At 37.0% G+C, this 15,179-nt stretch overlaps 1 protein-coding gene across 1 annotated transcript; it reads left to right on the plus strand.

Annotated features, from left to right (window-relative positions):
• Window positions 1–599: 599 nt before the first annotated feature.
• On the plus strand, window positions 600–15,166 carry LOC137949525 (cyclic nucleotide-gated ion channel 17-like). The gene is made up of 7 exons (XM_068795588.1): window positions 600–960; window positions 1,059–1,578; window positions 5,404–5,616; window positions 6,719–7,026; window positions 8,756–8,867; window positions 13,291–13,527; window positions 14,228–15,166. The coding sequence occupies exons 1-7, from the start codon at window positions 932–934 to the stop codon at window positions 14,966–14,968; spliced, it is 2,160 nt and encodes a 719-aa protein (XP_068651689.1). The 5' UTR covers window positions 600–931; the 3' UTR covers window positions 14,969–15,166.
• The last annotated feature ends 13 nt before the right edge of the window (window positions 15,167–15,179 follow it).

Raw genomic sequence — 15,179 nt, forward strand, 5'->3', positions numbered from 1 at the left:
TCAGCTGTAATCTCTTGTATGAAATTGAAATCGTTAGAATAAAAAAAAGAGATTTTACAAAAAGATTATAGACTCGCAAAAAATCTGGGTGTCATGGTTTGCTAGAGAATTCTTCTAATATGTTTGTTGTGTTTATGGAACTATTTTCTTAACAAAAATTTTCTCATCTTCTCCGTCATGGAATTCTGTGCGTCTGAAGAGAGATCTTTATAGATTCTTCAGTAAGTTGATTGCATGATTTAATTGAAGCTTTTAAGGCATTTGCATTACCTGTATTTACATATTTATATTACAGCAAAACACATAAAATTTATCTTAAATCGTTCGGCCGTGAATATATGGAATGTTCACTGTTGATTTTTTATCTTTTCTAACAAAAGATAACAAATGGGTGTTGTGCTATTTTCTTACATTCCAAGTTTGCGGCGGCTGCTCCAAAAAGACAGGATTACTGTGGGCCACCGTGGGTCCGTGGGCCTACCTTTAAGAGTCCAGAAATTAGATGGACAGCACGTTTTAACTGTGGGTCACTTTTTTCGATTGAGTCTCTCTCTCTTCCACTGTGCGTTCTTACAACGACGGTGTTATAACAGTAAAGACTAACGACAGTTTCGTCAACTCGACTGAGACTCGCCGTCCCCTCCGATTTCAATTCCATCTTTACATTCAACGACGCCATTAATTTCTTCTCCACTAGAAGGGAGTCTTGGCGAGATTACCCTCTCTCTTCCATAGCTTCAAACACATAAAATCTGTACGTGAAATAAAGTCTTTCCGGTCTTTATTCTCTCCTTTTTCTTGATCAACCTGTTCGACGGAGCTTGGCAATGCTTCCGCAGGCCCTAGCTTTTGCTCTCTTTTCTTATTTTTTCGGTGCTAAAGGTCCTTTGTTTTGGTTTCTCACAATGCGTTAGAATCATCGCGGCTCGATATGGACTTGAAGAAATCGAAGCTTGTCAGGTAATTGCTGAGCTACTTCTCGTTTTGCAGTTTATGCTTGGTTGTCTGCTATTTTCTCTTCTTCTTTTTTTCTCTAAAATTTTAGGTGCTCCATTTAGGTTCAATCATGTACTCCCTTGGGAGAAAGATGACTCCCCGACACCCGCGCCGCCTATCACGAAATCGTTACCCAATTACCAGCTTTCCGGTCACTTGCTGAAAGCCGGCAGCAACGCCAAGCTGGGCCAGTCAAAGGTTTTTGCAGAAGACCATGAACCTTGGAGCAAGCGGATTCTTGATCCCGGCAGCGACCTTGTATTACAGTGGAATCGGGTCTTTCTTATATCCTGTTTGGTGGCTCTTTTCGTTGACCCCTTGTACTTCTACCTGCCATCTGTGGGTTCCGGTATGTGCATGAAAATGGACTTGAATTTGGGAATTGTTGTCACTTGTTTCCGGACTATCGCCGACCTCTTCTATGTGCTGCATATGGGGATCAAGTTTCGGACGGCCTATGTAGCTCCAAGCTCACGGGTGTTTGGCAGGGGTGAGCTAGTGATGGATCCGAAGAAAATTGCTAGGAAATATCTGAAGTCGGATTTTTTTATAGATTTGACTGCTACTTTGCCTCTTCCTCAGGTAATTAGGTAATTAATTGGCTTTCATACAATGGTGAATTCAACTCGTTGAGTTTCGAAATAGCTCTTTTCAAGTCACTTGGTCTTTATAATATACCAATATGATGATAAGTAAAACATTCTATACTATGGATAGAGACATCTGGAGAGCTTACTTTTAATAGAAACATCTGGAGAACTTACTATTAATAGAAACATTCTGGAGAGTTTCAGTTCCGTGTTCACACAGAAGAAATGCAGCAAGCTTTCTCTGAATTTTGCCAACTTTTGTGACAGTTAGAATTATCTCACTGTTTGAGTCTTGACTAATTACTGAATCCGTTCTAGCAGATAGAAATTTGATCTTTGTATCTTTAAGTGCAAAGCCCAATAGAATAATTGTGAAAAATCTATCCTTAATGAATTCCATGTGAAACTCCAAATTTGGGAGCACTGGCCACTGGGATTATTTCTTTTTAATAGGCTGACAGGAAAGATTGCATGACTGCAGAGTCTTCATGTAGGAGATGTTCTTCAAATATACTCCTACAGTTCTAGGGTAGACTCTTTTAGACTCTGGGTGAGTTTTGCTTGCATTGGTTGACACTGGAAAGGATGCAGGAGTTGCTTCAAATGAATATTGAATGCTGAGTGTGAAGGAGTTGAAATCTTAGTGTCTTTTACATTTTTTTGATATCACGATTTTTTAGAAGATGGTTCTCTTTCTTGGCTGTTATATATGGGATAAGAAATCTTTAGACATTTGTCCAAAAAAAGAGAAAAGTTAAGTCAAAATATTTGGATGTTGTTGACTTCTATAAATAATTGACAGCCTTAAGATGGCACCATATGTTAAAGAATTGTTGATATCCTCTTAAGTGGATTCTCTCACTTTAGAGCTTATTGCACTTTTAGGAGTTTTTGTCCGATTCCTTTATTGATTGGGTTGTTAAGACCTTCCTATTTGTGTTATTATCTTGAAACATGTCCCATCCATTATTGTCCCTATGGTGCTTTAAGTTTGCCCATTATGCAACGGTGGTTAAACTCCATTCAAACACCTTGTTATTGGGTATTTGCTCCCTCTGCACATACCCAAGCTTCCCAGAGTAGGGATTGGCTACTAATCTAGGTGAGGTTAGATTTTTGGAAACCCAAATCTCACCCTACTACTAAAATTCTTGCCCCATATATCCATGCCTTGTCCTTGCCTGCTCTTTCATAATGCCCTTGCTTAAAAAATATTTGCACTTATTTTTTAAAAAGTGTTATTTTGGTAAAGATAAAGTGCATTTGAATAATTGTGGCTTATTGGACAAATGGTTTCCTCTAAATACCTCACTTACCCCTTTTTTTTATCTTTAAACCTATGTCATTACTCGAAAGATTGGGGCAATATTGTAGTAATACCCCAAAGCTTGGATTTTTCTAATATGGGTGCTCATGAGTTGGGTAGGGTTTGAGTTCGAGGTGGGTTCCAAAAAACCCGATTCCGCCCCATAAGTTTAACCCAAAACCCACTCATGGGGATGTTAGGAATTAGACGCCCTAATTCCAACCTAACGAGAGCAATAATAATAATCGCGGAAGAAAAGAAAAACAAACATGAGAACAAACAATATTTATATAGTGAGACTATGTTTTGTCTTCCGCCGCTGTAGTAATCCACTATGAAGATGAAATAGTTTACAAAAGAGATCGCACACACTTACAGGTGTTGTTTTTCTCTAACCTCTATCGGCCGCAACTAATGCTCCTCGGATGATTAATGATCGTCAAGATGATAAAACCCTACCAACGGTGCTCCCATATGTAAAGAAAAATTAGGGCAACTGGATTACAAGTGTAAAATCCCCAAAAATCAATATATTGTGGACCTGCCCGGGGTTCCCCGCCCCCCTTCCAACCTCCACAGGGACTTTACCATGAAGGTCAGTCCGCGCCAGAGGGTAAGGTGTTAATTAGGCTCCACAACTTAACGACGGAAACCCATGATAGGATTGGAGTTCCAATCCCGCTTCACCTTTTCCACCCTTCCTCCCCTTCCAACTTTTCCTGGCCCATCCAGCAATGGCCAACGGCCAATGACCCATTCCGACCTTCTTTCAAAAACCCTTGTTTAATTTAGTTTTTTTTTTTTAAATTATGTTAGTCTTTTCTTTAAAATAGAAGCGCATAAGTGTTTCAGAGATGTTTGCCGAATTTTTTTCTTTTCCTCAAACTCTCTCTATTTCTCTCTCTTTGAACTATGAATAGCTATGTCTTGTGAAGGGATATGAAGGATAATGTGGTAATAAGACTGGGAGTTGGCTGAAGAAAACCCATCCCTGCTCTCACCTTGCACATGTTTTTTCCTTCACCCTCTCCCTAGCTTGTAGGGTGAGGGTTGACTTTGTAAGGGTGGGTTTCTGTAAGCCTATTGTGCATTCTCTGTTTTTTATTATGTTTTATGCTTCTTCTTTTTTAGCTTTAGGATCCTTATCTCCGGTTTTTGTTTTTTGTGGCTCTGGTATTTGCTTTTGTCTTAATGAATTCTCACTTAAAAAAAGGGCGAAACTTTTTGCAAGGGAGGTTGCAAGAAAAGAATCACCAGATAGTAATCAGGTGCAGAGACAGCTTCTATTGGAGTCTGGAATAGAATGGATGCAAGCTTTGGCAGGGAATGCTTGGGTTTAAGACAGTAATAAAGACAAAAAAGCTTGCTCTGGTGTCCTAAAAGGAAAAATAACTTGAATTTTTTGTTCAATATTAAGTAATACGATAAAAAGAAAATCCAACTCTTGTCTTGAAAAGCATTTTAAAAGGAATTGCTGAAAGTGGCAGTTTCTTGTCTAAAAGCTACTTATTTCTAGGAGCATTAAGAGACCTTAAAATGATAATTGGCTTGTCTTTACACTACCAGTTATGCTTGCATCTTCTGGTCAGACTAAGTATCAATCTCAAATGAGTCCTCTCCATCATTATTATCATTCGGTACATGACCCTGTTTTCCTCTTCCACTCACTGCTGCAATGGGAACCCTTTACTGGATAAAATCCATATTGTCAGTCACATGAATCCGGCAGTGATTTAATAGTTTCAGGCAGTTGTACTTACAGGTTTATATTCTAATGATTGACCAAAGTTTTGTGTTGGTTGTCAATCTGACAAAATCTCCTTCCTATGTTTGGTACCTGCAGCTTATTAATAGCTGAGTTTCTTCTGGCGCAGTTAATGTCAGGTTCTTCTTGTAATTTTGTTTGACCAACATACAAATTGGTTACTCAAATCTCAAATTACTGACATTGGACTTTGTCTATTTAGATTGTTGTCTATCTGTGAAAGTTTCGATATAAATAGTACCTTTACAGTTCCTTAGTAAAAGCAGCTTTATGGTCTGAAATTGCTCTCTGCTTCTGAGGGACAAATCTTATCTGCTTTCGTGGTGCTGAAAATTATGTGAAACAAGTTGGTTGACAATGGTCCACCAGGGAGATTCAGGCATATACTTAAATCTTTCTTGCATCTTTGTTTTCTGATGAAAGTTATTCTGATTCTCTGTCTATCTCACACAGATAACCACATTGTAACCACGTAATGTACAGTTTTGTATCATTCATTGTTTATATTGACCTTGCGCTTAGTGTATTCAGTATTGAATGTTTTTCATGCTTCCTCTTTTTAAGTTACACAAATATGGCATCACTATCATGAGTTTCATATCTCTGAGCAGTGAGTATGAATCTGTGGAATCCCTGACCAGACTCTCTTAGTTTCTATAATTTATTTGTGATGTAGTCAGTATTCTGTATGTGTTGTTCTGTATGAGAAGAGAGTGTTGGTTAACTATGAAGAACTTTATATGCAGATTGTCATCTGGTTTATCATACCAACAGTTAGAAGCACCCATGCAGATTATACCAACAATGCCCTTGCTCTGATTGTTCTGCTACAGTACATACCCAGATTATATCTTATTTTCCCATTAATGTCTCAAATTATCAAAGCAAATGGAGTTGTTACAAGGACTGCATGGGCAGGTGCTGCGTACAATTTGCTTCTTTATATGCTGGCTAGCCATGTAAGTAGGACTCATATTTCTCTTCATTTAATATTTTTACGAAATTTAACCATTAGTTTTGAAATATGGAACCCCTTGGAGGCTTTTGTCATTGGTGGAGGAAATTTTTGACATTGCCAATACCCTCATTAACTTCTGATTCACAAACCAAGATTAGCAAACTCATTGCTGAAAACCTGACCTAGACAGGACTTGAATTGTTCATCAGCTGGAGCATTAGGTGCTTTTTTTCCTTTGTTTATGTAAATATATTTTCTTTCAAGTATTGAGCTGTTACTGCTTGTAACTTGATCATAAGCGCCATCCTTTTGGGGTGCCATTTGTACATTCCTTTGCCTCACTAAAATTTGTCTCAAAACAGTAGTTTTAACATGCGAAAGGGTATCTAGTACTACATGATTGTTCCCGTGAGAATGGTGACAATGGTTGCTCATGTAGAACTTGATTTCTTGGAGAAGTGCTGTCAGCTCAACCACAAGTAGATAAAACATTGGCAGTCTGGAGCAGGAAACAGTAGATTCACTTTCATGAATACAACCAATCCTGTCAATACCGTAGGATACAGGAATGCCATGGAAGCTGTCAACTATCAAACCTATTTTCATTTAAAAAAAAATATCAAACCTACTTCTTCAACATAAACTATTCCTATCATTGTGAAAAGAGCAAAAATGAGTCTTTTTGTCTTCTGAGTCAGAAACACTGATATTAGTTTGTACTTTACATTTAATTTTATAGTTGATAGAAAGTTATTTACTTTTTTTTTTAGTTCATTTTCTGAAAAAAAGTCGCTAGCTTTAATCTCATAAACAGAAAATTTGTGATGCACAATCTTGTATGAGTTGCAGTATTTCTCACATAAAAAGACAAATTGAATGGTCACAACAACCCTGTAGCTCATCATAAATCAAATGGCCCCCCTGCAATGTCCAAATGGAATTCTCCAAGTATCATGGACACAAGATTTTTTGTCATGTCTATGAATATATTTGGTTTATACACTTGAACTTGATAGCCTGCTGATTCGTAACTTTGTAATAAAAAATATTTGGTCTTTTTCCTATACTTTTAATATGCATATAGATACCCATTATCTATGTAGGTTTTGGGCGCATGTTGGTATCTTCTGTCAATTGAACGACATACTGCCTGCTGGAAGCGAGAATGCAAACATGAGCCTGCCACATTTATCAAATGCAGGCCCGAGTTTTTGGACTGCGACAAGTCAAAAGATGAGGTTCGACAGCGTTGGGCAAACAAGACCCTTGTGTTCATTCATTGTAATCCTAATGACCAAAATGTCAGCTTCAATTATGGCATATTTGAAGCTGCATTGAAAAATAACGTTGTCTCATCAGAGTTTCACAAAAAATATTTCTATTGTTTGTGGTGGGGCCTGCAAAATCTAAGGTATGCCTTTTTCCCATGTGGTTTACTTTGTCTTTCTTGATCCAATATAATGACAATTCTGCGGAATGTTCATAACTTTTCCTAGAAATAGCATGTCTTTCTTGATCCAATATAATGACAGTTCTGTGGAATGTTCATAACTTTTCCTAGAAATAGGCATCTGTGAGGCATGGGATTCACCGTTTACTTTATTTCATACTGTTTTCAAATATTGAAATACATCTGTTGGTTGACATGCATCTCTGGAATGCTCAGATTAATCAGTAAACCAGAGATAGAGAAGAGAGAAAATAAGAAGATGATTAACTCCAGAAATACAGTTTTATGACAATAAAACAGGGTGGGTCTCCCATTCCTCATCGTTCATTAAAAAAAAAACAATGGTCGTTATGCACCTGTTAAAAAACCTCGTACTTATGTCATGAAAGATAAAATAAGACTGGACAAGGATTCCCTTTTCAACCTCCAACAGCATCAAACCTGATATCTATCTGGTTTATGAACTTGTGTTATCTAGTTCCTTCGACAGCACATTTGCAAAATGATTAGGAGTGTAAATGGTACTTGGATGAAATGGACAAGGCTATTCTATATACCATTTCTGTATTCCATATCTATTCTGTCCTGTTATTTTTTAAGGCATTTCTGTCCCATTTATTTACCCGGTTAACAACCGGCTAAATGGGTAGTAAACGAAAAATAGTAAAAATTAATAAAAAAAGGTATAAAATTCTTAGAAATTAGAAAAAAAAAACATAACAACATGTTTATAATATCTGAAGACAGTAGAAAGTCATACAGCAACATACATAACAAGGTCCCCTACATAGGTATATAAAGATGCTACAATAAACGGGTATACAATAGTTTTTATGTGTTTCAGTTCCATTTAATAAATGGTAAACGGGTAAAATTGTTATGGGTAAGATTTTTTATTTCGTTCCTGTTGTGTTTAATAGATGGCAGACGAAAAATTGGGTAATTGAATAAAATTGACACCCCTAAAAATAATTGCTGTTATGCAATATAGTCTGATGCAACAATATTTTTAATCTTATATTGCATGGTAAATTTCATATTATGCCCTTAATGTCAGTAAATTTTGTATGGAAATAAATGTTCTGGAAATGTTATGATGGTCCCGAGAAATGAGAAAAATCAGAGAGCTATTGAGATGTTTTGAACATGTTTGATGCAAGCCAATAGTGCATTAGTAAGAAGGGTTTTATTGGTTTTGGTTGATGGATCAACGGGTAGTGGAGGCAGGCTAAAAATGAAATGGAATAATGAGGAAAATTTTTAGGCCAGTCAGCCTAGTGCAATGACAGAGCATTTTCTAGATTTTAAAATGAGAGAAAGGATTAATTATCCCAGCATACTTGGAATAGGGCTTCTATAGTTATGATGATAATAGATTTTTTTTGAAAACTTCGATGATGATAATAGATTCCCTATTAACAGTTAGCATATGATTGGTTTTGGCTGCATAATATTGATTGGAACTGCATCCCCATTTCTAAGCGATTGAATAGTTTTTGTTGTTTTTTTTTTTTTTTGGGCCAGTACTTCCTTCTCCTTTACAGAAGTTTGTACCCCTAACACCACACACTCTCTCTCTATCGTATTTTATTTTATTTAAATCTCTGATCCAACTGTTTCTAAAACCTGTTAAAGCGAACCAATCCATTTGCATGTTTTATGTAGTCATTTTGTTTCTGTTTCTCCTCAGTTCATATGGGCAAACTTTGGAGACAAGCACATTCATTGGGGAGACACTGTTTGCCATACTCATTGCCATTCTGGGTCTAGTTTTATTTGCACATCTTATTGGGAATATGCAGGTATTTTCTGTACCCTTGTCCTAGTGTTTTCATTATAGTTTCAGATATATCTTGATAGAGGATAAAAATCTGGTTTTGTTATATCTTAATAAGTTCACAAGAGTTCTGCTGCCATTTAATGAATGACTGTGGTTATTGTCAACTTGAAGTAGTTCCTTGCCCTCAATAAGTAGCCTAAAATATTTTTAAAGATAAAATATAGGCTCTTCTTTTACATTAATACTCGCGGATGGAAGGTCTTGATTCTGTTATCAGAGGCAGCTCTGTTAAGAGCAAACCCCTCGAGTCAATTGTTGAGCCTTATATGATATCTTAACTAGGGAAGGTTTATTCTTGAGAATCCTCATACTATAAACAGCAAGGGCTTCTGGTTTAACCATGCACTAAAATAATCTCAGCTCATCAGTGCTAGCAGTGAATCCAGAGTTATGATGTTTTAAAAATAACAAAAAGAGGTGAAATAAAGAAGAAGAATGAAAAAACTAGAGACATAAGAAGATGCAAAAGTGTTGCAGTGTGCAGATTTGATCTCAAGGAGGATCTTGACCTCCTCCTTTCATTAAATAGGTCACTTAAGTGACTAATGTATACAATGACAGGAATGCCCCTCTAGGTTAACCTACTTGTATCTCCTAGAGTATAAGACATAAATCTGAAAATTTACTTTAACATCCACCGTAACTGAGTAAACACTATCCTATTCCTAGAGGAAGAATACATGTATGTAAATTGACCAAATTACTTTTGATACTAATAACTTTAACAATCCCCCTCAAGTTTGGAGCATATATATCTAGAACCCTCGCTTGTTAACTAACTTACCGAAGTTCAGTGACTGTTTGTGCCATCGCTCTATACTCAATCTTTGCACTTGAACAAACAATTACATTCTGCTTCTTGATCTGCCAACTAACTAAGTTACCTCCAACATAACAGGATATTCAAAAGTTTATTTTCTATCCAATTTGGACTCAGCTTAGTCAGTGTTTGAATACCTTGTAATTTACAGATGATTATGCGGCTCATATTCAAGGCAGCTTTTAAATGAATTGTTTTTGGGTTTTCCATAAACTGGCTAACCATGGTCATTGCAAAAGCTATATCAGGCTTGGTTACTATAGCATAAATATGTTTGCCTACCAGCCTCCTATACACGATCTTATCTCTGAGGTTGTCACTGTCCTCCTCATGAAGTTTATGATTAACCTCTATAGTCTCCACAAGTTTAGTTTGTAACAACTCATATTCATGTAGCATATTAGTTACATACTTTCTTTGGGTTAGAATATCCTTGCTTTGTTTCTCACTACTTTAATCCCAAGAAAATATTTAAGTGTTCCTAGATCCTTGGTTTGAAAATGGTGCTTTAGTGCCTTTTCACCTCGTTAATGCCATTTTTATCATTGCTAGATAGAACTATGTCATCAACGTATACAATCAAAACCACAATTTCAGAGAACCGCTACAACACAAATAAAGAGTGATCAAAATAACTCTTTTGAAAGGCCAAGGACATCACAACCCGGCTGAACTTATTTATGACTCTTTTTTAGATTGTAGATATTTTTATGTAACCTGTATACTTTCCTGTCTCCCCTTGAGCAATATGCCCTAGAGGTTGTTCTATTTATACCTTTTTAGCTAGATCTCCATACAAGAAGACATTTTTTATGTCCAATTGATATAATGGTCAACCCTGATTAACTGCAATAGACATCAAAATACAAACATAAGATAACTGCGCAATGAGAGACATTCTCAAAGACATCCACCTCATAAGTTTGTGTGCACCCTTTGGCCACAAGTTTGGCCCTATACTTCTCAATGGAACCATTGGCTTTATATTTCATTGTCTACAACCAACAACAACATTCTATGGTTACATCCGATGGTGGCTTGCATAAAGTCCATGTTCTTCTATCAGTTAAAGCTTTGACCTTAGTATCCATGGCATGTTTCCAAAGAAGTGGGAACAAAACTTCTTGCACAGAAAGAATTGAGCAACGGGATAAAGATGATGCAAAGGATTTAGAGGACTTCAACAAGTGATCAAATGACATAAATTTGGAGATCGAATATCTGGTACCTTTTCGGTTACAAGCATGAACACCTTTGTGAAAGGACACTTACTTAAGGAGCAGTAGACGAGGAATGCATTGCATAAGTAGGAGAGACTAGAACAAACGCGTTGTGAGAAAAGTATTGCCTCATTTTCATTATTAAAGTCTTTTTTCCTTTTCAAAAAAAAAAAAAAAAGAAAAGTATTGCCTCATTAATGTTTAGGAACCTTCATTTGGATCATAATAACGCTTGCAAATGTAAGTGGTGATTCTTTCTTTGAGTGACACCATTTTGTTGAGGTGTATACATACATGAGGATTGGTGAAGAACACCATAAGCAGTAGAAAAAGAAACAAACTTATTGTTCATGAACTTAAACCCATTATCAGTTCGCAAGGCACAAATTGAAGTACCTAACCAATTCTTTATTTCATTATAAAAGTTGAGAAATGCATTAAAACTTCAGACTTGTTCTAAAATTGATACACCCTTGTAGACCTACTATAACCATCAATAAAGAGAATTGGATATTGATAACCTAAAAACTGGGAATCCAATATGGAACCCCATTCATCTTAATGAACTATCTCAAATAAACTCGGACAATGTTGTGGATAAGAAGAAAAACTAGCTCTGTGGTGCTTCCCCAACTGACACAAATCACATTGAGAAGACAATGTGTAAGGTAACTCTGGAGACAATTGTCTGAGCTTCTCTAGAGATGGATGTCTTAGCCTCAAGTGCCACTGGAAGAAAGATTCAGCTATCCAGGGTGTTGAGGGAGACGAATTTATGGAACTTTCCAAGTATTAGAGGCCTCCAATCTTATGCCCTAAACCAATCCTCTTCCTCATCTGAATGTCCTAAAAGACACAATAAGTAGGGAAAAAATCTAGGGACCCTCTTACAATCAATTAATTGGGAATTTAGGAACGAATAAAACAAATTCTAGGGATAAGACATACCTAACGTGTGCGTTGATGCATCAAAATCAATAACCAAAGGAGAAACTAGACCCATATGGAATGCAAATGTACTTGAACTAACCATAGTAGTTGGGTAGTAGGAACGTAGCTGCTAACTGGGCTGAGCTAATTATTGAAGCTCGTCATGTACACCAGGAAGAATGCCAATTGTTCAAGTAGTCGAGGCTTTCCCATCTTCTGTGACACTTGCATTAGCCCACCTGGGCCGACACAAGAAAGCTTACCATACTTGTCCCGGCATTTGTCTAGGTAGTGATTGGTACACCCACAATTAGCACATTGTTTCTCTCAACTACCTTCTCCCTAACCTTTGTCATGCTAGAGACATCTCTACCTCAATCATGATCACCTTGTCCACACCTATTGGTGGTTTCTGAGCACTGTTGTGCTTGATGAAAAAGAAGAGCAGCCATCTCTGTATTTTTTTGGATGGGACAACTACCACTTCAGCTTGAATAACATGATTAAATACCTTGGTGCGGGATGGTACATCGGTTGCTTTAAGAATTTGAGCTTGAACTGCATTACACTCTAAGCCCAAATCGTCTAGAAATTTAGCAACATTTCTGCTTTCAAATATTTATTTTGTTTGTAGTAATTGGATGATAAATTTCAATCTCTTGTAGAATCCCTTAGCAATTAACTAAAATAGTCCGCATGAGAGTTTTTCAGAACTGTCGTTTCTCACATATCTTTCTCCTGTTTTGTCTCTCTCAATTTCTCTCTCTAAACTCTTAATATTTCACACTTTTTTCAATTGTAATGTTAATGCCCAGCTGTTTCTCTTACTAAAATCGTTTTTTCTCAATTGTTTAGAAAAGAACAAGCAAAGGGCTACTCTGTTGGATGGAACTGTTTTTATCATTTTATAGTCCATGATGTTAAATGTGTTTACTTGGGTGAATAGGCCCATATCCACCATTAGAATGTGAACATATCTGAGTCTGCTGATGGATGAACCAGATTGGATTGAATATATTCTGGTTTGCTCATGTTGGTCTGTAATATATTGGTATTGATGACTGTTCATCAATTTGATTCTTATGTTTTTTATGCTATATTTTTTGGTTTAAAATTTATTGATATTATATGGAAAGAAGATGACAAAAAACAGTTATGACATTGCTATATATTTGCTAAAACTTGAAGGAAATTTCTCTCATTAGAATTGAACTGAATTTTGATGGATAATTCCTGGGCAATCTCATGATAGGCAAGCAAAAATTAATTGTTTCGAACTCACAACACAGGCCTTTTAATGAAAAAGGTTCTCTTTTTGAAGATTCATCGAACCTAATACTCCTGTGTCTCTTGTGTTATATTTATACTCATCCACTTTTTTGGATTTTATGTAAAGTCTCCCCACTTTTATGCAGACATATTTGCAATCCATCACTGTTCGGCTGGAAGAGTGGAGACTTAAACGGCGAGACACTCAAGAGTGGATGAGACACCGTCAACTTCCCCAAGATTTGAGAGAACGGGTCCGTCGCTTTGTCCAATACAAGTGGCTTGCAACACGAGGGGTAGATGAAGAATCTATTCTTCGTGCCTTACCTACTGATCTTCGAAGAGATATTCAATGTCACTTATGCTTGGACCTTGTTCGACGAGTAAGTATTTGACGTCAATCTTGGACAAAGTTGTTAAGTACGCATTGAAACCTTTTCTAATGTATAGGGTTGAATGTTACCCCTGTTCTAAAAATGGTAATGGAACAAAAATTCTTATCCATGTGAGTATTTGTGGTGAAAATTACTTGTCACACATATGCAAATTATTAAGCAGAATAGATATAGGGAAAGGATATTTAGTAACCGATTACCTGACTTCCTTTATATGAAAAGGGCTACTTCTGTAATTTCAGTCCTTCCATGAACTCATCCATTGCTGTGGATAGCTTACTTCTTACAAATGCTAACCTATAATAGGCTATAAGGACTTAGGTGTGTGTTTATTTAACATCCTTATAGGTTTTTATGGTTCTTGTTGTTATCTTTGAGGTTTTTTTAATTTATTTTACTGTTTCACAAGCGGTCTATCAAGTTTTATTTACATGGATTTATTTACCTGTGCACCTGTGTACATGCAATTAATCAGGTAAATGAATAACTGTTCCATTTGAAATGAAGAAGTGACTTACTGCATGTTGTAATTGTTGATTCACAAATTTGGTGATTTTTATTGCCGAAGTGCAAGTCCCTTCTTGAGTGGGTATCGTGTGACAAAACTGCTGTTGATATAATGTTTTATGAAATGGTCAAGCTTTGACATTTTGATGAGGAATTTGCTTCTTGCATGCTAAAATTGCAGGTTCCTTTCTTCTCACAAATGGATGATCAGCTTCTTGATGCTATATGTGAGCGCTTAGTCTCCTCCTTAAGCACTGAGGATGCCTACATAGTGCGTGAGGGGGACCCTGTTACAGAGATGCTCTTTATTATTCGTGGTCGTTTGGAGAGTTCAACTACCAATGGAGGCCGGACTGGTTTCTTCAATTCTATAACCCTCAGGCCTGGCGATTTTTGTGGTGAAGAGCTTCTTGCATGGGCCTTGCTTCCAAAGTCCACACTCAACTTACCCTCTTCGACAAGGACAGTAAGAGCCCTGACCGAAGTGGAAGCTTTTGCTTTACGGGCCGAAGATCTGAAGTTTGTGGCTAACCAATTTAGGCGGCTACACAGTAAAAAGCTTCAACACACTTTCCGTTATTATTCACACCACTGGAGGACTTGGGCTGCTTGTTTCATACAAGTTGCTTGGCGAAGGCTCAAGAGAAGAAAAATGATGGCCAAGGAGCTTAGTATGCAGGAGTCTTTCTATTATGCCTCCGATGAACATGTGGCTGATGAGACAGGTCAAGAAGAGGAGGGTAACGAAGCTGCTCCTTTTAACCCTTTTCAGGTCAGACAGAATCTTGGAGTGACAATATTGGCATCAAGATTTGCTGCTAATACAAGGAGAGGAGCACAGAAGATTAAGAATGATGGTATGCCCAAGTTACAGAAGCCTGAAGAGCCAGACTTCTCTACCGAACCTGAGGATGATGACTAGGTTTTTAGCCTGATATAGTGTGTAATATAAATTATTTGTAGGTTTTTCGTTAAAGTCTTATTTTCTTCTCTCGGTTTCATACATTTACATCCGTATTTATATATAAAAAATTACAGTTAATTTTTCCCTTCTCTCTGATCATATGGACGCCCTCTGATGTTGCGGAAGACTTCTTTCTCCGTTTTTACAGAGCCTGAAGCAAAGAGGGGCA

This window comes from Aristolochia californica, unplaced genomic scaffold, assembly GCF_029961685.1.
Source record: "Aristolochia californica isolate CCGP_79_NKW_82.1479 unplaced genomic scaffold, dmAriCali1.0.hap1 SCAF_14, whole genome shotgun sequence".
Taxonomy (NCBI): domain Eukaryota; kingdom Viridiplantae; phylum Streptophyta; class Magnoliopsida; order Piperales; family Aristolochiaceae; genus Aristolochia; species Aristolochia californica.

Bases quoted from the DNA above. Each gene is read 5' to 3' on its own strand.
- LOC137949525 (XM_068795588.1), top strand. From the start codon at position 932: ATGGACTTGAAGAAATCGAAGCTTGTCAG. The intron at 1,579-5,403 runs GTAATTAGGTAA...CTTTATATGCAG, and splicing joins CTACTTTGCCTCTTCCTCAG to ATTGTCATCTGGTTTATCAT. The intron at 5,617-6,718 runs GTAAGTAGGACT...TTATCTATGTAG, and splicing joins TTTATATGCTGGCTAGCCAT to GTTTTGGGCGCATGTTGGTA.